The sequence below is a fragment of the Dermacentor andersoni genome, chromosome 7, assembly GCF_023375885.2.
Source record: "Dermacentor andersoni chromosome 7, qqDerAnde1_hic_scaffold, whole genome shotgun sequence".
In the NCBI taxonomy this organism is placed as follows: Eukaryota; Metazoa; Arthropoda; class Arachnida; order Ixodida; family Ixodidae; genus Dermacentor; species Dermacentor andersoni.
Window position 1 is genome coordinate 75,223,814 of NC_092820.1, and position 26,972 is coordinate 75,250,785.

The window sequence follows — 26,972 nt, forward strand, 5'->3', positions numbered from 1 at the left end:
AAGTAACTAAAAAAATTTGACAGGCTCAACTATTGTTGATGTCTACATAAAGCGAAGCGTCACGCATGTCGTTGCGGCATATGACACTGACACGCGTCGAGCTAGTGGTGCTCCTTCACTTGGACATCACTGTGGTGCACAGTTCAAGTTTGATTTTGGATGTTCATGCAAGCCTCGCACTTCGAAGCGGGTGAAGAGAAGGCCTTGTTTGAAAGCAGTGTGTTTGAGAAACAAGCACAGTCGCCGACCGTTTATTCGGACCTCACGGGGACTGCGGAAATGTCCGAATGAACAGGTGTCCGAAAAAGCAGATGAAGAAAAAAAAAAAATGAAATCCTTTATTTCCACGCACTTATTCGGGCTCGGCAGTAGGCTTGAAGAAATTGTGAGTGCGCCGTTGCACGCTGTTCCGTTTACGCGCAATCAGATACGCCTGAATCTCGGAGACGGTCGTACGGTCACTATAGGCGGCTGAAAGCACAGTCACTGCTTGTGCACCCTCCGCATGCGACGGCAGCGTAGCACATGGTGCGTCATCTTCCGACTCGGAGTCATCGTCCGGCGGTGCAGCAGAAACCTGACGAATGATCTCGCCGTCGTCGAGTTCTGCGCATGTCACTAAGGCAGTGTCAGCACCTGTGAAACTGTCAAATGAGACGGTGTCCGGAATCGCAATGCAACCACTGCGCAGGTCTCGGCAGAACATTTTCCGCGTCACTAGGGAGCACATCGGAAGGCGACAAATCCTAGGCCTCCCGGCACCTGCTTGCCGGCATTCCCCAGCGCAGTCTGCGCGGGCACTGTCAGCACCATTAGACACTTGACACGATATTTCCGTACGCCGCGTTGGATCACCGAAACCTCGACACAGCACACAAAGCAAGCACCACCGTGCCGACACCAGTCGCACAAACGAAAAACGTGGCCTGCTCGCAGCGTCGTGCGCGAAACAAACAAATCAGCTGCTAGGTTGTCTTGACATGGCTTACTAAGCTGAAACCGGAACTGCTGTACGGCCACTCTATCGAACCAGGCAGAAACAATGATGATGAGCGGGGATTTCCAGTAGCGCCACTTCGTGGGGCAGCAAGGAGGCTCCGTTCAAAACAAAAATGGCGTTCAGCAAGTCGAACTATGCGCCGGTCAGAGTCGGTGCATGATGCCCTCGATGGAGTTGGCTCAAGGAGTGTCCGAAAAATCAGACGAGAGGTTGCAAGGTGTCCGAACTTTCGGCAGTTGTTATACATTATGGTTTATGGGGAGGATGGCGGTGCCGCGAAGCTGACCGAATAATCGGGCATGTCCGAATTTTTGGAGTCCGGAAAATCGGTCAGCGACTGTATGTGACTTCACGCTTCGCTTGTGAGCTCCATGTTCTGTGCATGACTGCCAAATTTGGCTGAGATGTTCACAGCAGGGTATGCTATCCATGAACTGCATTTTTTCACCAAGCCCGAGGAGTAGTTCAGGACCGCTTTAAGTATAACCTTAAGATAAATATTTTACAACAAAACGACTTCTACGTAGCAACGTGTCATTCTTCATCGGTCTGTGGCTGCTAAAGCAGCACTTGCCTAAGCCTCTTCCCCACCCACCCACCTCCACGCTTCACTCCCTTTGACACGAGCCATCTGTGTCAGGCCTGGTGGTGAAACATAGGAAAAGAACAACTACTGCAGAAGTCAAAAGGGTGGATGATATAATAATGCAGATTTAAAATAATAATAAAATAGTCTATTAAACATGCTATTCGAACCAAGGACCTCGAAGTTATGAGCTCAACGCTTTGACACGGCACCACAAAAGCCAAACCGATAATGCACTTCTTCCAGAGTACTTATCCAATCTCGTGTAGGGCAGCTCGGCCAGAGACAAATGGAGCAAAAAGCGCGTCTTCCTCCGTGGTACTGTAGTACCTAGGGAAAGGCGGATTCCACGAAGCGACTCCCCCAATGTCCTTCTCGCAACTCATGCATGCACACAACGCTCAGGCGAATGCGAGATAGAATGCCTCAACATTCTCATCACTATCGCTGTCACCCCTATCTTGCGACAAGCATCCTTACCTATCTATTTACCCGCCGTGGTTGCTCAGTGGCTATGGTGTTAGGCTGCTGAGCACGAGGTCACGGGATCGAATCCCGGCCACGGCGGCCGCATGTCGATGGGGGCGAAATGCGAAAACACCCATGTACTTAGATTTAGGTGTACGTTAAAGAACCCCAGGTGGTCGAAATTTCCGGAGTCCCCCACTACGGCGTGCCTCATAATCAGAAAGTGGTTTTGGCACGTAAAACCCCACAATTAAATTCTTTTTTTTACCTATCTCTTTGCAGCGCATATGGTGTACTGTCACTGGAAGCGTACTGCACACTTTAATAAGGAAATAACCTAAATGCCCTGCTGTTCCCTGCTGCAGGCTGTGTGAAGTGAGCGTGATGTTTTGCTCTGGCAGCGTTGTATTCTGCTGTCTCTGACTACATAGCTCAATTTTGTTCTGTTTTCCCATCATGGTGTTTTAAAACAATATGCAATAGGAAAGCGAGAAAGTGCGTCTTGACCCGCTCAATGCGCGTCAGTGTTTCATGCCACAACGATTCTCGCCGACTGGACAGGTCAAAAGTTCCCGCCAAAATTCGCCCCCCGAAGAAGCTGCTGACCCAGGCCAAATTGTATAAGCGAAAACATAAGCTTGCAGAAGCTGCAAAAATGACGATGCGCTTCTCGGGCACCGCCGGCTCGGCGTGCATCGGCGTCTCATTCTGCAACAATTCGCACCGTGCTTATTAGCCTTGTATAAATGTTGACAAGAGTTGAGTATGCCAAAGTTTTAAGTGACTTTGGATCGTACATTTTCCTGGTTAGTGTGGTTTTTCTCATATATAGCTTTATAATACACATGAACGAGGTTGTACTGTACATTGGTGCTAGGGATAGATGGCAAGTGTTGCTGGGAAGTTTGAATACAGGCAATGAGCAGTGTTTCAGATACAGTCACCAATCGTTTATTCGGACTTCACGGGGACTGCAGGAATGTCTGAATAAACAGGTGTCCGAAAAAGCACATTAAGAAAAAAAATTCTTGATTTCCACGCACTTATTCGGGCTTGGCAGCAGGCTTGAAGAAATTGTGAATGCGCCGTTGCACGCTGTTCCGTTTACACGCAATCAGATAAGCCTGAATCTCGGAGAGGGTCGTGCGGTCACTATAGGTGGCTGAAAGCACAGTCACTGCTTGTACACGCTCTGCATGTGACGGCAGCGTAGCACATGGTATGTCATCTTCCAACTCATCGTCCGACGGTGCAGCACAAACCTGACGAATGATCTTGCCGTCGACAAGTTCTGCACGTGTCAGTACAGCAGTGTCAGTACCTGTGAAACTCAAATGAGACGGCGTCCGGAATTGCAATGCAACCACTGCGCAGGTCTCGGCAGAAAATTTTCAACGTCAGTAGGGAGCACATCGGAAGGCGACAAATCCTAGGCCTCCCGGCACCCGCTTGCCAGCGTTCCCCAGCGCTGTCTGCGCGGGCACTGTCGGTGCCATTAGGCACTTGGCGCAATGTTTCCGTATGCTGCGTTGGATCACCGCAGCCTCGACACAGCACACAAAGCAAACATCGTCACGCCGACACCAGTCGCACAAACGAAAAACGTGGCCTGCTCGCAGCGTCGTGCACGAAGAAACAAATCAGCTGCTGCATTGTCTTGAACTGCTGTAGCCACGAACCAGGCAGAAACGATGATGATGAGTGGGGACTTGCAGTAGCGCCACTTCGTGGGGCAGCAAGGAGGCTCCGTTCAATACAAAAATGGCATTCAGCAAGTCGAACCATGCAGCGGTCCCAGTCGGTGCATGGTGCTCTTGATCGAGTTGGCTCAAGGAGTGGCCGAAAAATCAGACAAGAGGTTGCAAGGCGTCCGAACTTTCGGCAGTTGTTATACATTATGGTCTATGGGGAGAATGGCGGTGCCGCGAAGCAGACCAAATAATTGAGGATGTCTGAATTTTTGGAGTCCGAAAAATTAGTCGGCGACTGTAGTAGATTTTTCGGATATGCCCGGTGATTTGGATGTCCTTGCAGCACTGTCACATGCCACATAGAGTGAATGTGTAAGGACGGTTGGAAATTTCAGATGCTGAAACCCTTCATTGTCCAATTGTTTAGAATCTGAAGCATGAGCAGCTTTTCTGCCTTTGACATGGCCTTAGAGAATCAAATCGGTAAATTGCCGCTTTTCAAGATTGTGGAGAAACTGTCCGAGACATGCAGAGGTTTCAAACAGGTTTCAGATGGGCATATCTTATATTTTTAATTATCGGTATATCCTGCCGAATTTCCAAGCCCTCTGCTTAGCTGCCGTATTGTTTGAACAGCGACGTAGCCTGCATAGCGTCTGACTTGGATGCTATCTTTATGAAGGTGTCTTTATGCTGGCGTCGTCAAAATTGCAATGAGCCTTAAGACGGCTACTGTCCTCTTAGGTATGTATTTATTTAGCTGTCTACATCTAGAGTTCTAACACTGGCACTCTTTGGCCATACCTGGCCCTTGCGCCAATAAACAAAATACATTCATTCGTAGAGTTGTAACACAGGCTCAGCTGCCTATGTGGCTTTCTGTAATGACGTTTTTCATAATTGTTAAAGCAGCTTTCCTGCAAGGCAGTTAGCCTTATTATATTATGGGTTATGTAGTCATTTTCGTGAACAACATGTACAATATCGCAAGAAACAAGGACAAACAAAGGAAAGCACACACTATTCTGTCCCTGCTTGTTGGGCTATTCTTATTTTAAACATGAACTACCAACATGCCCAAGTCTTAATCCTTCATAGCATGTACGTGCTCAGTTTGCTTGTATGATTACATATAAAATATAGACGGGGCTCTCATGTTGAAAACTTGTCAGGAGAAAAGCCCCAGCATGTGCAGCTAGCACTTTGTCTTCATTTGAATGTTACCCGTGCCGCCATTAATTGAACAAATGTGCATTGCAGAGAAGCAGTGTTTGTGAATTGCAAGAAGGGTCTATTGTTTCAAATAGCACCTGCATTGTTGGGTGAGTCGGCACAAATTGTGAGGCAAGGTAACTTCAGTGTGAAATAGACAGTAACGTCAGGGACATGGAATTAATTTTTACGTTTTGCTCTTTGTCACGCTGAAGTTGTGATGGCATACAACATTGTTTCTTCCACTGCTTCACCGGTGTGTGCTCAGGGTGTTTGTCAGCTGCTCATGGTTCCCTCCTTGTGCCTTTTTTTATCTTGTGAATTCCAGTCCATCCCGTCAGACATGCAGTTTGACCCGAACTCCAACCCGCCGTGCTACAGGACACAAGACGAGGTGAGTGTGAATCTGGAACTGTGCTATATATGTCGAATTATCGAGGATATCAAGAGAACGATTGACAAATGCTTACTAGATTAACCCACTTTTATTTACTGAATGAATAAGCAAATCGTGTATATATATATAGCGCTAAAGCAGTGCAGGGGCTGCAATTCTCATCTCATCACTGATGAGTGCTTGCAGTGGCGAAGGCATCGCAACTCCGTTCGCAGTGCTGCCGCAGTGCAAGACGCACGTCTTCATCCGAGACATGATTTTGACTACCATGTGCACAACCGGTGGACAGACAGATCGTCCGCCTATCGCAATGTAGCCAGCGGGTTCGATGCCAACATGCAGGCCGCGGTAGAATCGCTCCTTCATCCTGGACAGCTTCTGCGGCATTTGTGAGTTCTTTCACGCATTGCACTGAGTCAGAACGAAACTCCTGCTCGCCACAACAGCTGCGGAAGAAATCGTGGTTGCTATCGACGCGATCATGCATGGAGTCTAAAAACACTTGGGCTGCATTCACGGAGTCAAAACGGAACTACTGTCTGCCGCAACCATGGTTACTGTCAATGCGATTGTGGATGGTGACCACACATTTCTGAAGGTACACAGCCAATGCGCACACTCAGTCAGAACTACATTACTGCTTGTTGCAACCGCTGCGGACGAAACCTTGGTTGCTATCGACAAGATCATGATGGATGGTGACTAGTGACTATGCAGGTCTAAAGGCACGCGAACAAAGCGGCGTGTGTCATGTGCCACGATAAACGCAAGAATAAAGGCTATAGAGGCACAAATAGGCACTAAGCGTTCTGGTGTTCCCATAGGTTTTCCAATGATGATCATGGTAATGCGAATGCCACTGCTTCGTTTTGGTTGGACACTAGCAATGGTTTTGCTCATTTACATCGTACATTTATGGTGCTCTGGGCTTGCCGCGCTCTAGGAGTTGTCAGAATGAATATGGGTCAGACCGACACATTTAAAGTAACAAGAGTTTGACGCCATGAAATAAAGCATATCGCCTGCCTGGTACCAAAGGACGAGTCCGCATTGTTTGCACAATTTCCCAAATAACTGAGTGTCAAATTAGCGAGGTTTTACTGTTCGCACCCTCGATTCTAACGCGCACCTGTTCCCCACCACCAAAAATGAAAGGCGGGAAATATGCCCTTGATTGTAAGGCACACCCGTATGCCGTGGCCGAAAGAAGAAAGGCCCTTTACATTGCCATGTACCTCATTCCTTTATACAGAAATACAACTTTGTCTCATCTGGAAAAACAAACATTAACTTCCAATACACTGAAGTGCAATAAATAAAGAAAGTCGCAGTTTCGTCCGAAAGGCGATGCATCGATTGCGATAGCAAATCAGTAGAAAAGTAAGGGTGGTGGTTTTATCAGCCGTACAAACTTTTACACATTCACTTACTAAACTAACAAGTATGGTGTCATGCACACGCAAGCAAACATGAACGCGTCTTACTCAATGACCGCGGAAACTCTTTATCAAAATGCTGGAGTGAGGAAGTGAAGTAGCAGGAGCGAGCAAATTGACCTTTGTGCGGCTTCTCGCTTCAACGCGAACTAGGCGATGAGCACACAGTGCAGTGCGCCTACATGTGTAGACTCTTGTCTCCATCGCAGATCGCTTTCAAAATATGGGCTGTGCGGCCACGCCGTACGTAGCAGCCACTGGAGTAGAATGCCTCTCCTGTTTGTGCTAGTCCCACACGTACGTTTTGGGAACTCTGAACGCCCGTAATGCGGCCTAATTTCCTTCGGTCTCCGCAGAAGTGATCACTTTCCTTTTAATTGCGGCATCGTGATGAATTCGGCATGTCTTCGCAGTCGGCACTTCCATGCTGAGAGAGCAAACGCAGAAGACAGGAAGACGGATGGTGGACAAAATGCCTAAGCACACATACGACAGCACATGGAGGAAGCTACGGCAGCTAGGCTAGAAGTGCGTACGAGGCGGCCATTTTGAAATGCCGGTGGCAATGTGGTAACGCAGATTTCGGGTTGTACTCGATTCTAACTTTCACACAATTTTTGGACCCGCTTAATCAGAAAGAAGTGCACGTTAGATTGAAGTAAATACGGCATAGCAATTTTATTGTGTACCCCTTACGTTCAATGAAAATACTTTTGAGTAAGACTTCAGCAGAGATTTCTTAAATCATATAAATCTACAATAGTACGAAATAGTACTATTCTCTACACTCGAGACGTCAAAGTAAATGCAAATTACGAAGCAATATGCATGAGTACTGAAAGCAAGCAATTACCAGTGGTATGAGCTGACACACGTGACTCATTACCGGAGAGCAATGCAAACAGATGCACCATGAACAAGTAAGGCTCACGCTTGGTGCTAGTATTGGCACAACGTGTTAGGCTGTGTACAGCTTGGATGTTTTGCGGGTTAAAGGATTAGAATAACTTTCAGGGCTCTACGTATGTTAACCTCAAGCACTTTTTGGAATATTATGAAAGTGATGCCATCAGGTGCCGTGGGTCAAACCTGTCCAATCAAAGACGAGTAACAACCAAAGCGGCATCTGTATGTCGATGCATCTTGCAGGGCCTGAAGATGCCAAAATCACAGAACAATCTCAAAAGCTGGACGGATTTTGCCGCTTAATACTTTCAATTTTAGTGAGCTCTGAAGAAGCGAGATCTTGATCCAGTATTTATCAGCAATCGAACAGTGACAAGAGTGCAGCCATTGCAGCAGTCGGCATTGAATCAAAGTCACGAAGTGCTGCCATGTTTACCAATGCCATTTCTTAGCAGACATGTACGCATGTGTATAGACTAGGCGTATGTAAGCTGTACAAACTTGTAGTGTATGCAGTGAAGAGAACACTATTTATTTACGTATGTAAGGGCTTTACATTTGCTGTGTAGGTAGTTCTAAAATTTCGATGTGATGGGTGAGCTGAGAGTCTCAGACGGCTGTCACAGTTGGCATCGCATACAGGTAGCACAGGAACTAGGGATGTGCTTTGGATTATACAATTTTGCTTGTTGATTTATCTTATTTAGCTTGTGTACTGCCTGCTAGCAGCTGTGACCTGATGTGCCATTTGCTTTCCAGGACATCATCATCCAGCAAGACGATGAGATCAGGCTAAAGATTGTGGGCACCAGAGTGGATGCATCAGACATTGTAAGTACTGTCGCACTGTTAAATTCTGGTGTGTGGGGACCTGTTGTGAGAAGGCATGCATAACCAAAAGGCAAATGAAGAATGTCAATCTCTTTTATTTTGTGAGCTTGTGCTGCAGTCTGGATGGTGGAAAACTTTTCTTTGACTATGAACAATGTACGGTGGCACAACTTCAATCTCTTTTATTTTGTGAGCTTGTGCTGCAGTCTGGATGGTGGAAAACTTTTCTTTGACGATGAACAATGTACGATGGCACAACTTAAAATTAGTGAGGCTGGTTGCCATTTAGTGGCTTATGTTTTGTGTGCTGAACAGCCAGCCATGACCACACCCAAACGCAACAGCAACTGCGGCTCTATTCGAGCAATGTTGTTAGCCAGCAAACAAATCCCTAGTAATTTCGGAAGGGGCGAGAACTTACTTGTACAACTCCGTTGTATTTGATGTATTATTAGTTACAAGATTGGGCATACATATGTGAAGGACTTTTGAAGTGTTAGAGTGGAAAGGGGGTTAACCGAGGGGCCCGATTTTGATTACCGTAGTCATATCATAAGAAGCCAGTGTCAGTGTTTGTTGGCTTCTTATGTTTTGAAGTGTTAGCTTTTCTTAGCTCGTTCCTCATTTTTGTCTTGTTAGCATTGTCCTCTTTTCTCATTTGTCAGGCCTCGTTGTTTCTCCTCACTCTCCTCAGTGGAAGTGCACATGGTGTGCACATCCGCGAATGAGAGAGGAGAGTTCGGTCATGTGACTCAAAACTCGGTTTTCTGCAGCACCACCAGATGGCGTAGCCCTCCATGCTTCACGGCCAGTCGTAGGGAGCAGACCTCACTAATTGTGCCCATAGTATCGTGGAAGTCTTTTCAGCGATGCAGTCACACCTTGCCTATTCCTTTGCAAGTCGGTGGTGGCAAGGGCTTGTGCTGCCACGTCAACCAAATGGTTTTTTTAACATCATGCCGTGTGTCAGTGTATGCTTAGAAAGCTGGTGAGCACTTCAGAGCATTATGGAGGAGTGCAGTAGTTTAAAGCAGAATGCTATGAACCATCCTTTACACTGAAATGTCACGGAGGAAGCAGGACCTTCAGACCCCCGAGGGATTCAACAAGCTAGAAATCTAGAGTGAAAACACCTAGCCCACGACACTGCCGACACTGAAGCATTTGTGTTGCACACTCATAGCTATCCTGCGAGTTTTATCATCGATTTATTTTTTCACTTTGTCGCGTAAATGATAAAATTTCCAAATATTAAAAGTTTATGATAGAATTACTTGTCAATTTGTTATGTCTACTTTGTCAGCTGTTGTTACTTGCTTCTTTAGTAGTTTGAAATAACATAGAGGCTCTCAGTTCTCTATGGTTGCCGCACACTTTGCTGGTTATGGTTACTCTGGGCCATCGAGTTGTCCCTTCCAAATGTTTTATTAATGAGTACTGCATTCTTACCACGCAATTTCAGACACAGTTCACCAGTTGTTTCTTCTGATGCAGGAAATCTTCACAAGTATAAGAAATCCCTCCGTGATAACTTTTGTCTTTAGGCGTAATGATAGATGATGTGCGAAAATTCGTAAGTGTGCTTAGTCACACATCTCATCTGACATTGCTAAGATAGTGAACCTCGGGCTAGAATTTGTAAATAAGCAGTGTCTTCGATTGGTTTTCTTGGACTGTCGAGGACTGCCTGAGGCGCTGCTTTTAGCCAATGAGCGTTGGCATGCGCAGCATCTCGTGCAGTCTTGGTAAGTCCGGGACGACAAACCTAAAAGACCCAAGGTGTCACTATGCGGACTGGTGCTATCTAATCTGCCGCCCTCCATTCGCTCTCGTGTAAGGCCCGCATCCCAACATTGGAGAGTGAGAATATGTAAAAAAATGTTTTAGTAATCCTAGTGCACATACCTGAATAATTTTTCCGCAACGTGCTGCTATATGGCACTAGCCCCGCCTACGGTGGCGTTATCACCGTGTGCTGCACTTAGCGCCAAACCTACCAAACCACGGCTAATAGTCACCGACTATGACGAAGTCGCCAACTCCACTAGTACTGCCAGTGTTGCCAACAGTACTGGCAGTACTAGTGTTAGGTTTAGTGAGTAACAAGCCATTGCGGGAATTTCACCCTTATTGAAGTGCTTGTACCAGTAGACTACATAGGCAATCAGGCGTGACATAACATGCACGGGCTGGACTGACGGTTACGTGCGTTAAGTGGAGTTTGGGTTTGTGGGTGGTCAGCCGGCAACTACTGCAAGTGCCCGCCAAGCTCGTGTGTGCACTTACTGGACAGAATGGCGCCAGCTCGCATATGGCCGTGAAGCCTCTAAAGCTCCAGACGGATTATGTGTGGCACAGATTAAACTGGCAGTGTCTCGGAGTCAAGGTTGCGTGTGTGGCATCCGCACATCATAACGACCGGCGACACACGCGGGCTGTGTGGTGGGTGATCGTTGAAGGCACCTGCGGCCTCGACTGTCATGAAATTCCAAGTAAACTGTATGTAATTAAAGGAGCACTACTGAGTAAAGGCCTTTAAGATAATCTTATGCTGTGCTGTCACACTAAAAGGCAACCAAACTGATTTTACCATTGCAATTTCCTTTTTTTTTTACTGCTGCCTGATTATTCGGACATTCTTGCGCCGTTGTCCGTGTCCGAAAAATCGGCTGGGGACTGTAAATGTGTTTACAGTCGGCTGCCTGTGGTTGTGTTATTTACCGTCAAAATCTGCATATAATACAGACCCGAATATAATAGAAGGCGAAATTTTCGGTCCGGAAAACAGAAAAATAAGCTTTCATCTGCATGTAATGTGAGGGGAGAAAACTTAGCAAGAACATTTACTTGTATCGGACTCCGCACTTCAGTCATTGCTGCCCTCACTTGTGCTTTCTTCGAACAGTTCCTTTTCCTACATGTGTTCTCATGGGTAGTCATCCTCTCTGCCATCGAGTGCGTTCGATATGCCGAACTTCTTGAAAGATTGACGCACAAGATGCTTCGGGATGCTCGCCCATGTGTCCACAGTGCACTCGCACAGCATGGCTGGTGATGCCTGCTTCAGCAGCCCAGTCAACATCACTTCGGGCTCACCTGCGCGCATCCATTTTGCGTAGCATTGTCGCTTGACTGCACCCTAGGACAGCTTGTCTACTTATACATCTAGAGGCTGCAGCTGAGACGTCGTCCTACCCGGTGTGACGGTGAGTTCAGTGCCGGAATCGCGCATCGGCTTCTTCATTGAGTCGGCCAAGTGGCAACGTAACGCTTCCGGTACGTTGCCACTTCCGGCACGTTCCGGAGCGAGAATATTGCACCACCTACGCCGCAAGGACTTTAGCCACTCGAGCACGAGATCCTCCTTCATCCAGCCTTTCTCATCGGATCTCGATACGACATTTTTTGGCAGCTCCTCACCTTTTGGCATTGTCTTGCGTTTCGAGACAATATAGGGCGGGAGCTTGCGGCCCTCTGCCACGCACGACAACATGGTGGTAACCCGCGTCTTCTCGTTGCCAGTGGACTGAGCACTAACTTGTTTGGAGCCCTTTTCGTGCACGGTGAGGTGTGATGGCATGTCCAGACAAACCTGCGTGTGGTTGGCATTGCCGATGTACCTTAACTGAAACATCTTGGACTTGTGCAACAAAATAATGTGGTGCTGGAGAGTCACAAACAGCTCTTGGAACGATTTCTGCAGCTGTTGCGAAATGGAATTTCGCTAGCACAATGGAAGTCCAGGATAGACCTAGTGCTTGCCCTCTTTGAAGTCGGAGCTCGGGCTCCCTTTTTCTCTTGCAATATCACTAGCTTTTGCCTGGATAAGCTCGATGCTCATAGCTAGATGCGTGGCTGACTGTTGCCGTTCTAACTCCATCAAGCCAAGTTCTGGGAATGGCCCATTATTCGGCACGCGAAACCTTCTTCGCATTCCACTGCAGACAAAAGGAGGGTCCTTCTGTCATCGTTAATCCGAGAATGCTTCACTTGGCGAGGCCGAACTGCGAACGGGCCGCCCACTTGCCAATGTTCTCTGCAGCTAAAACTGCCTTTCTCTTGAAAGCAGCCGAGTACTATCTTCGTGGCCGTGACATCTTGCTGCTTCACTGCGGAAAATAACAAACAAGATGTACTTTGCATGGTTAGCATGCGTGCTGCCAAGATGCGCACTCAACAATAACGAAACCTTGCAATGGCCACGTAACATTAATGAAACCACGTGTTAGCCACGTAGCAACAACGAAACCAAAACTCTGAGCCCGACTTTTCGGCCAAAATTTTTGTTTAGGTCTGCATGTGCCGTATTTACCCAATTCTAATGTGCCCTCATTTGTAACGCGCACCCGTTTGCTGTGACCCCAAAAAACAGTCCTTTACAGTACCGCGAACCTCATTCTTTCCTACAGAAATACAACTTTCTCTCATTTGGAAAAGAAAACAAAAAAATTTACTCCCAATGCACTAAAGTTGCGATAAATAAAAAAAGTCGCAGTTTCTCCCGTAAGTCGAAGCATCGGTTGCGGCAGCAAATTACTAGACAGCTATACGAAAAGTAAGGATAGTAGTTTTATCAGCCATATAAATGTTTAAACATTCACTTACTAACTAAATTAACAAGCATGGTGTCATGCGCGCAGGAGCAAACATGAACACGTCTCACTCAACGACAACGGAAACTCTTTAAGCGCTGGAGTGAGGAAGTGCGGCAACAGGATCGAGGGAATTGACCTTTGTGCGGCCTCTCGCTTCGACAGCAACTAAGCGACGAGAACACACCGCGGTGCGCCTAGATGCGTAGACTCTTGTCTCTGTTGCAGATTGCTTTCGAGATAGGGGCCGCGTGGCTGCGCCGTATGTAGCAGCCGCCGGTGTAGAACGCCTCCCCTGTTTGCGCCAGTCCCGCACGCAAGTTTCGGTAACTCCGAACGCCCGTGATGCGGCCTGATTTCTGTCCGTCTCTGCACACTTGATCACTTTCCTTTTAATTGCGGCATCGTGATGAACTCGGCATGTCTGCAGTCGGCACGTCCACGCTGATGGAGCAAACACAGAAAACGGGAAGACAGACGGTGCCACTAACCTAAGCTAAAGGCAGCATTGCCTAAGTACTCATTTAGTAAAGCAAAGAAGGGGGCTAGTTGGTGAACGTTCATGGTTATATTGCGCTCAGTTTTACACAGACGATATTAAGATATTAAGACGATATTAAGTCATTGGCAGATCAAAAACAGGGCGAGAAATATGGGAGGCGCTTGCGATAGCTAAAGAAAAAGAGATGTGCGTAAGCACTCCATCCATCGCGCTTATCAAAGCTGAGGTCGAGTTTGCCAGGTTGAACGGGTGCAAGTGAACGATGTATGCCTGACCCGAACAATGATCACATGTCGCCACCTTGTCATATCTTTTTACATCTCCCTCCCCCCACTGCCGTGCCATATCTCCTTGTATTAAGCGTGTTCTTTAACTGTATTAAACAGTTGGTAGTTTGCGCTACGTCCGTCCACGTCCCGTTCTTCACTTAATATCGTCTGTGTAAAACTGAGCGCAATATAACCATGAATCTAAGTACTCATACTACAGCACGTGGAGAAAGATACGACAGCTAGGCTCGTAGCACATATGAGGCGGCCATTTAGGCTCGTGCTCGATTTTAGTGTGCACGAAATTTTTGTACCCATTTTATTAGAAAAAATTGCGTGTTAGATTCAAGTAAATGCGATAGCACGAGGCGAGAACTTGAGGCTCTAGTAATTCGACAAAAAGCCTTGTATTATATAAGTGGTTTTTGCGGTACGTAGGAGTCGGAGCGCAGTTTAAGGCTTCACTTGAGTACCTATAAGCCTGCCTCGTGTAAGGTGTAATCTAGTAAAAAACAATTCAAAGATTAAAGTGCGGGTCTTACATGGGTAAATACGGTAGGAAATTTGTAACCCGAAATATTGTGCACACTTGCGGGAGTACAAGATGGTGAAACATTATCTGTGCCGCTAGTGCCTCCACCAACCAGCAGGCGATCTTCCTTTATGACTGTAATTCCATATCGCCAGCAGCCCTATTGCCATTGGCCACAGTTCTACGCGCATGTGATGGCCGTTCATACAAACACAAATCGATGCTTTGAAGGTGATGAGATCGCACCTATTGCATCATCCACAATCGCGACAGTCTTGAAAGATTGGGGGAAAAAAAAGTATGCCACCGAAAGTCAGGTTGGCTTAAAACGCTGTTAAACCTGAGATTGACCAGCAAGTCAGTGTAGGATACGAGGAAAGGGATGAAGCTGTTTTCGCAGATGTTTCAGCAACATTTGGTGACAGTGCGCAATGATGCAGCTTGTACTGATGCTCAGATATGCTAACACTGATATAAGTAGCTGCTGCACTTTTTTCTGACATCCACCTGCCTTATCAGCGAGGTTAGGTGTTATGGGTGCATTATCTGTGCTCAAAAGAAATGCGCTGCTGTGTGGTTCGCGCGTCACAGTCGGTGTGTGCTCAATAATCGCAGCGGGCCGTATTACAACTTCACATTTTGTCTTGTCGTAGATGAAACATGTTCCAAGGTGTGGAGCATAATCTTGCTGATAACAAAGTGACTGTCAGTATGGTGTATAAATTTGGCACTAACCCATCCCTTTTCCTTTCCTCTCTTCCCAGAAGGCCCGATGCGTAAGGAAGAGACCACAGGGTCGTTTTTTGATAAATTAGCGTCTCCTTCGGCTACGATAACGGTCGACACAACTGATGTGTGCGCCCCGCAGAATTTTGCTGCTTCTCACGAGGCAACTTTGGTGTATGGCCAAAATATGGTGCACCCATCTCTTTCGTGTTGTTCAGGTGTCGGTACAGCACGCCGTCATTGATTCCAGGCTCCCCCTTGACATTAAATGGACAGTAAAGATGAATAGTAAGTTTAGCTATTAGTAAATTACGCTTCTCCTACAGCAAAGTGGCTACTCTTACTGTTAGAGGATGCTTGGTAAGTAAAAAAAAAACCTTCAGTACAAAACGTGGGTGGTGACACCGCCCTGAACCTTCCGTATTGATGTCATGGATTTCGATAGCATCTATTCTGGGCTAATCCACTTGTTCATTGGTAAAAATGGACTAATGTGCATTCTAAAGAAGCTGAATATTCAAGCTAGCAAGTTTCGAGAACTTTCCATGTGCTAAAACAGTTGAAATACGAGAAAGTACTGTGAAATCTGCGGCATACAACGACGTGTCGGTGCTGAGTTATCAGAGCAAAATTCAAGAAATGGATGTTTAGCCTTTAATGTCTTATGTAGTAATCAAACATTTTTTCGCCAAATGAGTGAAGATAGAGCTTCGAAGAAAAACTCAACTAATCTAGCTTGATTTAGTGCAGATCTTTGGCGTACATTTAATAACTATGGCATCACTGTTTTATGGGAAGACCTTGCAGATGAATACTTACAGAAGCCTATAAAAGTGTATGTGCACTTGTGTCTTAAAGAGAACTAAACTTTACCTAAATTTGTCCAGCAACAACATTTGATACATTGACAAGGCATCCTATGCTGGCATGCATACTAGATTCTTCTGAACCAATGATGCAAGGTAGGAAGAATAGAAAATAAAACAGATAATGATAAAACATGGTTCCAGGATGCAAAGAACGCTCCGACTGCCTGTGTGCAGCAGTTTATCACGACCACTGTTAGGCAGCATGGCATGTAAAGTTACTCTCACACTTAAAGGAGTACTGACACAAAAATTTAAAGGCGAGATAACTTGTGAGATCGATTTAGTTGGTCACACACACATCGTCTATAAAATATCAGCAGCGAATATCACTTAGAACATATTTAAAATCAATCTTAAAGTGTGCGCGCAGCCAACCACAAAACAGAGCACCTCGCGACATTGAAATCAGGCGGTATTGTAAATAGGCAAGAAAACGCTACGTCATGTGGCTACGTCACGAATTTTCGTTGGCTGCCATGCGGCTTACATGTGCTCTTCTCCTCTGTTGTTGCTTGTTCTAGCTGTTGTACTTGTAGTGGGACGCTCCGTGTCGCTGCAACTGCAGTTTTTGTCGTGTCCATCGGGATATTTCCCACACTATCAGCTTGACTGCGCTGCCACAACGTTCAACGCCGATTTGTTGTGTCTTACCAATGATTGTGGCCGATGCGAGGGTTTTGTTGAGGTTCGTCATCGCCATCGCCGGCCGCAATATCTGAGTCGCAAAGTCATTGGTCACGTCTAAAGTGCGTGACACATGGAGCAATTTTCCATGCGATCTGTCATATGACGCGTCGTGTGCGACTTGCCGCATGCGGCGATTAGGGACACATGGTACGAATGAGCGAGCGGCGGGTAGCTCCGCCCAGAATCGGCGCCCCTGCCTGGAAGTTCAGAATGCTGTGTAACTTTGCACAAAAAGTGAAAGCAACCGTATTTGCACAGCTATCTTGTTTGAAACAAACGATGACACTGCAAACGTGTTTCCGCAAGGCCACGTTAGCAGTATCGGATCCGTTGGCAGCCGCCGATGGCCAGGAGCTCGCAGGCATAGCTCGCTGGGCCATCGAATCCGACACCGGTTGCGCTTGTGACACGATCGCTTGCAGCTCATATAACGAAGTGCCTATGTTAGTCGGCACAACGCATACACAGTTATGTGACGCTTAAATTGCAGCACATTTGATTTCATTGGCGCCGACAGAAGCGAACGAGCCTGCCAGGCGAGCTTGCGATTGCTGGGAGAAGATGTAGGCCTAGCTCGCCGGCCGTCTATCCGGGGCCGAGGGTCCTTGCGATGCGTCCGCAGCTTGTAATACAGCGCCTAAATTCATCAGCACAATCAATGCCTGAACATTTATGTTTCTCTTAAGTGAAAATACGGTTAGTTTTCCCGGTGCCATTAGTAGCGATGAGTAAACACGCCAGTCAGGCGAGCCGCTTCGTATGGGGTTCTTGCATTGCCCAGGGGGCGCTGCGAAAACGGTGCTAAAATGCGCCCTCTGTCCTGAACTGGGTAGTACCAAGCTCGGTCGTCTGCTTCGGAAAGCACGTTTACAAGATGGACCCGCCAGTTTTGGTTTTGTTGTACCACGGCTTGTACCATTGGCCGATAGCTGACATCAAGCTGCAGTTGGCTACATGGCGTAGATACTGTGGCCACTGTAGGGTGCCACCACAAGTTCACCGGCTAAGCGCACTGCGGCTCGCTGAGGACAGCCGCGTTTAGCTTATGTTTAGCGCGTCGTAGGCACCAAATGTGGAAGGCATGGCATCTACGTTAACATCCAAAATGAAATTTGAACTGTGCACCATGGTCACATCTAGAAGCCGGAGCATTGTGAGCATGCCCCGCTGTGCCATAGGCTTCGCAGTGCAAGGCGCTGAAGAAGGAATTGGAGCACAGCGGAGGCCAGATTTGATTGCCTATAACTCCGCTTCTGCTGAACGCATTGAAGTACTTTTTGCAGCAAAGTATTTCCGAAATAGCCTATTTTCACCTCGAATGCCTTTCTTTACTTCGATAAAAAGTTGTTCAGGGCCCTTTTAAGTTTCTCGTGTTTGAATCAGCATTTTGGAGTGTCAAACTCAGCATATCAGAAATTATGTGTTGGGCAGGTTTGCTGTTGCTTTCGTAGCACGTATAGTGTGACATTATGTGTGTTGTGTTCTTAATTGTTTAATATTTGCAATGCTTGATTTGCCTCTTTTGTTTCTGTGTTTTACAGTTTGCCATTGGCACGCTCATGGATGACTACCTTGGTAAGTGGCAGTTAATATCTGATACAAAAACATTTTTTTTTGTTACAGGGGTGTTCTCATAAAAGGAGAAAAAAAAAAAAACTGCATGTTAACAACTGTGTTGCTGCAGATGCATTATACCAGCAGTTAAGTATAATATGGTTGATAACTGCAATAATAGTTATGCATCTTCCTCTGTGGTTAAACTCTGTGCCACAGCATGGCGCCACCGATGTGACTACCCATGTCCACGTCTCTGATGACCCGGTATTCCACGATGTAGAATATGTTCATGGATAAGCTAAAGCTCTCTACAGCCAACTTATAGTACGCCTTTTCTTGTGCTTCTGCACTGGGACTTCGTTATTTCAAACTCCAAGTGGACCTGAAAATTATGTGAATGAAACAGAGTTTGAACAAAAGAGAGTCCCTTTGAATACAGTTGATCCTGGATGTATCGCATCATACTCGGGACACATTGAATTGTTGTCTATGTCTTAGAGTTGAAAAGTTCCATTGGAAATCGTGCAAAAAATATAGTGATGTACTACACGAATATTGAGCTCCCGTTCGTGGCTGCATTCAATATACCGAACACTGCGGCGCGCGGTGTCCGTGCAAGTGCACTTCTCCTCATGGACATGCGATCACTTTCCGTTGTCAGAAACATTTAATAATAACAGTAATAATTTAATATTGATATATCATTATAACTGTAATATTAAATTTGAAACAGTACCACTCTATCAGATGCTGCTAAACAGGGGATTGAATCTGAAGGGAAGTACTTGCTTGGGAGGAAAAACGAGTTGGGTACTCTCTCAGTTTTCCTTGCTGCATGTACATGTATAAGACCATGGCTCATGCAAACTGCAGCCATTCATTATTGGCAAGAGCAGATTGGCACTCTGCTGCAAGGATGCAAACGGCCTCCCATTTCAATGCACGTTTGACAACAAAGTGTGGATGACACTCGGTCTTTTCACCGAATGAGGCCGAGCATGGAGGGGATGCTGAACTCAGCATGGCTGCGGCACTGGGTTTGTCTTGTTGTAGACCAGGGCTTTCTGCGAATAGCATTTTAATGTTCTGTGAGCAGCCGGAACGAACAAACCCCAACTTCCACTTGCAAGAATCTTTGCACAGTTTGGATTGAACAACTACAGCATGCCGCATTCACAGTTTCATGAAAAGACTTGTCGCTGTGCTATTTAGGCGTCTGCGGTGAGCGCGCGTTTTTTTTCTTGCTCACACAATTACATGTGAGGGGGAATTGATTCAAATGTTCTGCAAGCTGAAGGCAGTCACCGAAGAAGCAGGCAGAGGGAAAGGGCAGAGAACAAAGGAACCGCGAGGCGTCGGAGCGCTGATCGGCACACGAGTAGAAATGCGCTGACTTTTCAAGGTGGTGCAGAAGTGAGGATGACTGGTTCTAACAGGAAGTTAGTTCCGAAACCCGACAAGACAATCTGCGTGGCTCATGGCCATGGGTGACGATCGGCCATTTCATACCGGTGTCACACGGCCACTTTCAGTTGCGATAGAGCCCGATTTGGATTGAAATTCTTGACTGCGATTGACTCCCTCCTGCAGAAAAAGATCCAGTCGTGACAGAGAAATTAGATCCCGATTGAAAGTGAGCCGTGTGACACCCCTATAAAAGGCATGTTTTTGGTGTTATAATGAACATGCGCCCGGGCATGTTCAGGTGCGATTTGCGGTACAAGTACAGTGAAAGCGGCACAGTGCATATTCAACAGGCTGGTTTACTTTTACGGTGTGTTCATTTCTATCTTCAATAAAAAATGCGCAACACACACTTCGGTGGGCATGGTTGAGCGACGCGCACTTTTAGGGTTAGCATTGCATCAGTATATCAAAGATTGTTCTGCAGCGCCGAGCAACTTGCGATATTCGTCTGCAAGAAATATGTCCATGTTTGTTTGCATTCGACACGGCCTTGAAGAACAAATCGATGAATACCGGCATTTCCTGGTTTCGAGAAGCTGTCCGGGATGTGGGGAGATCTCAGATACGCTTCAAATAGGCACATTTTATGTTTTGTATTGTCAATATATTGAACTATTTTGCGATTCCCTTCAAGACGGATACTAAATCCAGGATCGACTGTGTCGCACTCAATAACCTGCACTCGATGATGATTCGGAATTGGTGGGAACCACCTAAGATGGGAATAAACAGAGCCTGAAGTATTGAATTAGCCAGAAATTAAGTCTTTATTCCACGAGTGGCCAGAAAAGCTGGCCCCCGTGTTGCTGCGCACGTGCTTGCGTGTGACCTCGTCAGCCTGTATGTTGGCTATTTGCATGGCTGCTGCTACAGGCAAGCCAAAGTATGGTCTCCAAATGCAACAGATCTCTATCTCCTGCCACTAAAATAGAGGCCGACTGCACTCCAGTAGCCATATCATTGTAGGTTCCTTTGCAACACTCATTTTCCAGCAGTTTCCTGGCTTAATTGCTGCCCTCTTCAATGGAGACGTCAAGGGTAGAGTTGGAACCATGTGAAGCTATGTGATGATTGCAGTCTTTGAAAATTCGTAATACTAGCAGTCAAAGAAGCCGTCCAAGGCCATGTTGCAATTGAACATGTAAAGACCATTTCACATATCGTGACTTCAAGGGAAATAACTTGTGCAGCCGCACATGTCGAAATGCAATTTTCAGAGGGTCCTTTTGACATGTCTGCAATTTTGCTGGTGCAACAGCCACGGTTGCTTGCTGCCAGAATTTGTGGGATGCGCGGAATTAATTTTCAACCCTAATGCGAAAGGCTATACTTTATGATAATGTTAACCTTTCTTTAATAGCAGCAAGTAATGCATGTTTTCTAATGAAATACATGTTTTGAAGCTTTAGGTTTATCTTGGAGTGTGCAACAGCGGTCACTGAAATTCAGTGCGAGAAGATGTGGCGGGCATTTAAAGCTGTTTGCACTTTTGTAGTAGTCGGCTCCAGAGACGTTCTGTCAATGCAGCCAAATGTACAGTAATAAATTTGCAATGATACATAGTATATTCAGTGGAATCTCATTGATACGTTCCTCGCTATTTCATTTTCCCGTCTGCTACATAGCATTCTCGTGATCCCGAGTGGAAACCCATTGACTCCCATGTATTTTGTTCCCATTTCATTCATCACCATTCTGCAATGCTCCGGCATCTTGCGTTGAAGGTGGCAAGTCACATAAATTTAGCTGTGCAGAGGCAAATTGACTCTCTAGATTGTTACGAAGCAATGAGTGTATACTTGAGGTTAAGCCTGTCACGCCCCGCCCATGGCTCCACCCCGAAATGACAGAAGTGTATGACTGTCAGTCCCGATAAGCATGTCTTGGTGTGATTGTGGCTTTTACTGGTTCCGTAAAGTTAACTTTGCAGCAACACCGTGTATTAAGATTGGAAAAAGGCCGCTGACACAGAACGTAGTTCGTGAAAGAAAATATTAGTAGTAAAAAGAAAACACAGTATGTGTCCCTTAATTATACATGCATGCACACGCCATCTCTAGTCACAGTACAAGCTCCGAGACGTCTAATAACTGTACTGGCAACAATTCGGAGCTGTTTGATGTCGCTGTGGGGATTTGGGGCCTTCCTCACTGTTAAGTTTCTCCGGCTGTTACGTTTTTTTTTCTGCGGCCCCTTGAAAACTTATCAGTGGACTTGTACTGTAACGATGTATGTGTAGACCACACTGGTTGTTTAAGAGAAGTAATTACCTCTAAAAATGACGGTCAATATAAGTGCATTACGGATACATAGTCCGCAAAATAAAGAGTGTTGTTTTCTGTGCAGGAAAAAAAATTATACTCCATCAAATTTGAGAGATAAAAATATTGAAACAATAGTTATCTGGCAATAACACACTGAAAGAAGTTAAGGATTCGGTTTCCACCAGGCCACAACATTAAACGTGCAATTGTGGAAAATTCATAACGTTACATTAAATGCAATGGAACCTGTGTTTTTATCCGAGACATGCATTTCACTAGAGCGTCTGCATCCTGATTATGTTTTTCGCCTGTGAGCTCATTAGCAACAGCGTTGCGATGTAGCCAGCAGGTCTGGCGACATTGCACGCGCATTGCATTAAGTGAAAACCAAACTTCTGTTTGCCACAACAGGAGCAGACGAAACCACGGTTGCTATCAACACCGCCGTGGATGGCAACCACTCAGTTATGAACTCGCGTGGACAGTGCTGTGTTATGCATGGTGGTAAATGCAAGAATAAAGGCTAAAAATGCACAAATTGGCACGAAGATTTTGTTCCTGTATGGTATGATGCGGATTCCGCCGCCTTGTTTCATTTGGATGCTGCCGTGACTCTTGCTCTTTTGCATTGCACATTTGCAGTGATCTGCACTCGCCGTGCTTCGAGAGTCTGAATTATCCAGTGTGTGGCTAAATACACCTGAATTATCCTGAATTTGATGCCACTGAATAATGCATACTCCTGCCGGCATCAGAGGATGACTCTGAATTATCTGGTTTTCCGAATTAATGAGGTTTTGTTGTAGAAATGAAGGAATGTAATGTGCAGTACGAGAGTTTGCTTTGCCATTCATGCGTCAGTACTGATGTTACATACTGAATTTGGCAATCGCCGGCTTCACACAATTAGTTGCAATTTTCCGGATATGTTGAACAAAAGACTACACTTCTCGACCATCATTATAACCAAAACAAACCACAAAATAACTCGGCGTAATTTTGACAGACCGTCCCATCTCCTCTTTTATTTGTTTTTGGTGTTGATAACCAAAAATCGCACCATTCACTGTGATCGGCACAATGTTGAACCAACTTTTTGGTTGCACATAGCAGGCCACCTTCGATGAGGGCAATTATGATTTGTGTCGCATACGATGAAAGTTGCACTTCTGGTGCGAAAAAAAATTGCAGCAGGCGAAATGGCCCAGGAACGAAACTGGAGATGTGCAGCTGACGTGACAAGCTTCAAGTGCAGCTCTTCACATGACTTAGCGGCTCAAATTTGCTTGTGCCATTGTTTGGGCAAAGTCAGATATAACTGGATTGACTAGGTGACTAGGCAGACCCTTGCTTTTGGTTTAAAGGAGGTACCGGCAACATATCAAACTATCACTTTTCTGCTCGTTGTAGCGTATTGCATAGTTTATTCCTTATAGTAAGTGGAAATGGTGAAGGAGATGTCAGTGGGGAGTGCTTCTCAGTGTACATAGAAGTCTGCAATAACATTAACTTCTGATAGCAAAATAAATGTGAACTGTGGAATGAGGTGTAACACGGCTGAAAGTTGGGCAAGCTGGTTTGCATTCCTGGTGAAAAGCAGTGCAAATTGAACAAGGATGGACAGAAGAAGACAGTGCTCGCCCGTCTGTTCCTTCTGCTCATCCATATTCTGCTTGTGCTGTATGTCATGGAATGATATGTGGGGCCGACAGTTACCAGTGAAACGACTTGTTACTGATGACTTGTTACTTGTTATGACTTGTTAACTGCAAAGCATAGAAAAGGGCATTGTGACTATCTTTGGCAGTGCTGGTATCTACTGTCAGGACAAGTACAGCTTGTGCTTTTATGGTCTTAAGGGGTTAGCAAGTTTGCCCTTGAACACTAACTTTGTTTCTTGAGATATATGAAAGAAAATTTTCAGGGTATGTTCGTAGCACAAACGCCTGGTAAACTACAAAACTTCATGGGGCTACATGCATGCTGGTTCTCAAGTTACGGGAGTAATATCAGAATATTTTACTTGGGTCGCTTAGGCAGGGCCTGGAGAAATAGCAATATGTGCTGGCACTGTGAAATTCTTTATGATGATGCCTCGATAGGTACCTCAGGGCAAGACAGAGCCCTTTTTTAAAGTTTCATTGCAGAAAACTTTTAGCACAGAACTGATATTGGTGCTGTTGATTGGACTTGCAGTTGTCAAATTTTATTTCTTTACCACAAATTCCTGACACAATATATAGAAAAAGACGAGTTTGTCTTGCCCTAGGAAATTGATTGCGGTACAGAATAAAAATAAACCAGATGGAAATTTGTGGAGCAGTTTCGGAGATATTGCTGGACTAAACAGCCAGACCAAACAAACAGTTCATGTTGAGAAAACAGTTTTTCAAAGTTACATACACATTTCCACACATTTCCAGGCATAAAATAACTGTGCAGAATAGCTAGAAAGTCTTTGCACACTTCTTTCCTTTGCTTCTTGTTTTGCTAGCTTTATTTTCTGGCCTAGTCCACGTGCAGGCTGAGATTGCCAAGGTCGATGCATTCGGGACACCAGGCACACTTGAAACAATGCATTCTTGTACTGACGGTACAGTGGATACGTCACTGGCAGCGTCAACGCAATCATTATCCTGTACCGATAGAACAGAAGCTAAGTCACTGAAGGTTCGGCGTAATCATTTTTAGTGGCCTGCTTCGCCAGAATCAGCTTTGCCATGCGGACAAACTTCATGGAACGCTTCTGTGCACCGAACCACTGAATGAACACGTGTAGTTTCATTCCATGCATTATGTTCGACCACGCAACCATCGGGCAGGCTACATAAAACTATCAGAGTAGAAGGCATGGCGATAGATCATAATGACTGTGAAGACTCTAGAAAGTGCGACGAGCGATTGGAAAGCTAGCAATGAGTGGAGCAGAGCACACAGACAGGCAGCAACGAATCAACATGGCAGATGATGCACAAGGTGACCGTCAGAGAAGACCACCGCATCATCATTGGTCACAGGGTGTGGTTGGGCTTGCTCGAGAAGCCCAACCACAACTTCTTATCTGAGACAAGGAAAGCTGTAAAGCCGCTGGAGCCACCCAATCACTAGCTAATCGTGCATGGACCACGGTGCTGTTACTTCCATGGAAGGCAGAAAGAGGGAGAGAGAGAAAGAAGCAAAAAAGAAAGATGCAGGAATTCACTAACAAAACAAAACCAAGATGGCACTTGTTGCACATGCACTAGATACATATTGGGCACGAAGCACAAAAAAAACCAACGACATTTCAATGCACAGATGTATCTAAAATACCTTGTAAGATGACCCTCTCTTTATCGTGCCTCGCCAAAGACAGTTGACATGCTTGTTAACTGCCTTCTTTACAAAAAACATTTGTACCAACTGAAAACCTTGATGAGTAGTGCAAGAAATCATGGACTGAGAAAGACACAGGTATACACGACGGCCACAAACACAAGGGAGAGTCCAGAGGACTAGAAATATGCTGCAATAAAGCTTTTTTTTGGCCCAGTTGGTTCATTGCTGCAAACCTTGACGAGTAGCGTAAAAAAACAACATATTTCTGTAATATATTTATAGTCCTCTGAGCTCGTTTTTGTGTTTGCACCCGTCCTGTGTACTTGTTGTCTTTCTTGGTCCACGTTTTTCTGCGCTACTTGTTAAGGTTTTCAGCTATGAACCAACTGGCCCAAACAAAAGCTTTATTGCAGTATATTTGCGCTAAGTTGAATGTTTTTATAACTAAGTCATATCCAACACGAAACTACCTTCATTGTATGCTATATTCATTGTGGGCATGCATGCCGATATGTACAGTGCTCACGGAATGAGACACAACAGGGAGAATTTAGTAGAGCCCTGCAGATATGCAAATCCCTCCAGAGTATTATGTCATGTTGCTAGGAATCTGGTCACCAAAGGTGGCGCGAACTCCTTTCTAAGAGTACACAACAAAATTACATCGATATGACACAAAGTGCAGCCAGTGGAAACGAAAGTATGTGCATTAGGTTGCCCTGGATTGGCACGTTTCATTCTGCGAGCACTGTAGAATAAAATTAAACAATTTTTAACTCAGGTTTGTTACATCTGGTAATTTGCTACCTGCGTATTTGTTGTTTCGAAGTTTAGTTCTCTTTCCTAGTTCCTTCTTTACTTAAAAATGTGATCTTAGTAAACATGCATGCTTCTGACGCTGGTCATTGCTGTGCTGTCTCTCACATTGTTTTTACAGGTCTGAGCTGAACCTGCAGCCCGGTGCTCTTCATATCTCATCATAGTCACCTACCTGTCATAGCTACAACCTCTGCGAAGAAGTACAGAAGTGTCATTGTGTGCAAATTGTACACATTATTTGGTGGAGACTGCAAATCTTGGTTCACATTCAGGTGCACTTAAAATGATAAGGGAAATCATGTGTCAAGGGTTATTCTTTTCTCGATTTACATTCCTTGGTTGTCCGAAAAATGGCTCCATGGCTTGGCTCAGCTGTTTCTCAAAAGCAATGCTTGTGTGTAAGTAAGGGTGGAATGTGAATTTTGTTTTCGGATATTCCTGGTGTTAAATTTTTAATTAAGCCCTGTTGTACAGAAAGTAAAATAAATTTTTATCTTGTTGACTCCAGCAGAACGACTGTCGTCTGCTATCAGTGTAGTATTTGTACCTGGTAAGACAAAAGACGACAATATCGCGACAGAATAAGACACGAGATGGGCAACATGAATCACCATGCAACAAAGAAAAGAAAGTGACAGGCCAAACCGCTTGTTTTCTGCTTGAAGGCCTTCCCCCGTGACTGAACCTGTACCATTTCAGCAGAGGGCTCTAGCATTTTCATTGTCTCTTTAGCTACACTTGTTTCCTCTTTGAATTATAACTTGTAAGCTTGTGTTGATCATATTGTGATACAGTAACTATATGGACACCCCAAGCAAACTTCCGCCATCGGCGTCACCGTGA

At 45.5% G+C, this 26,972-nt stretch overlaps 1 protein-coding gene across 1 annotated transcript in view; it reads left to right on the plus strand.

Moving 5' to 3' along the window:
- The window catches only part of Polr2G (DNA-directed RNA polymerase II subunit Rpb7), a 43,741-nt gene extending 17,105 nt beyond the window's left edge, over window positions 1-26,636 (plus strand). The window contains exons 5-8 of the mRNA XM_050181574.2: window positions 5,286-5,351; window positions 8,456-8,527; window positions 18,246-18,279; window positions 26,248-26,636. Of these exons, the coding sequence (XP_050037531.1) occupies window positions 5,286-5,351; window positions 8,456-8,527; window positions 18,246-18,279; window positions 26,248-26,258 (183 nt within the window). The 3' untranslated portion in view covers window positions 26,259-26,636. The remainder of the gene's footprint in view (window positions 1-5,285; window positions 5,352-8,455; window positions 8,528-18,245; window positions 18,280-26,247) is intronic.
- Window positions 26,637-26,972: the final 336 nt, after the last annotated feature.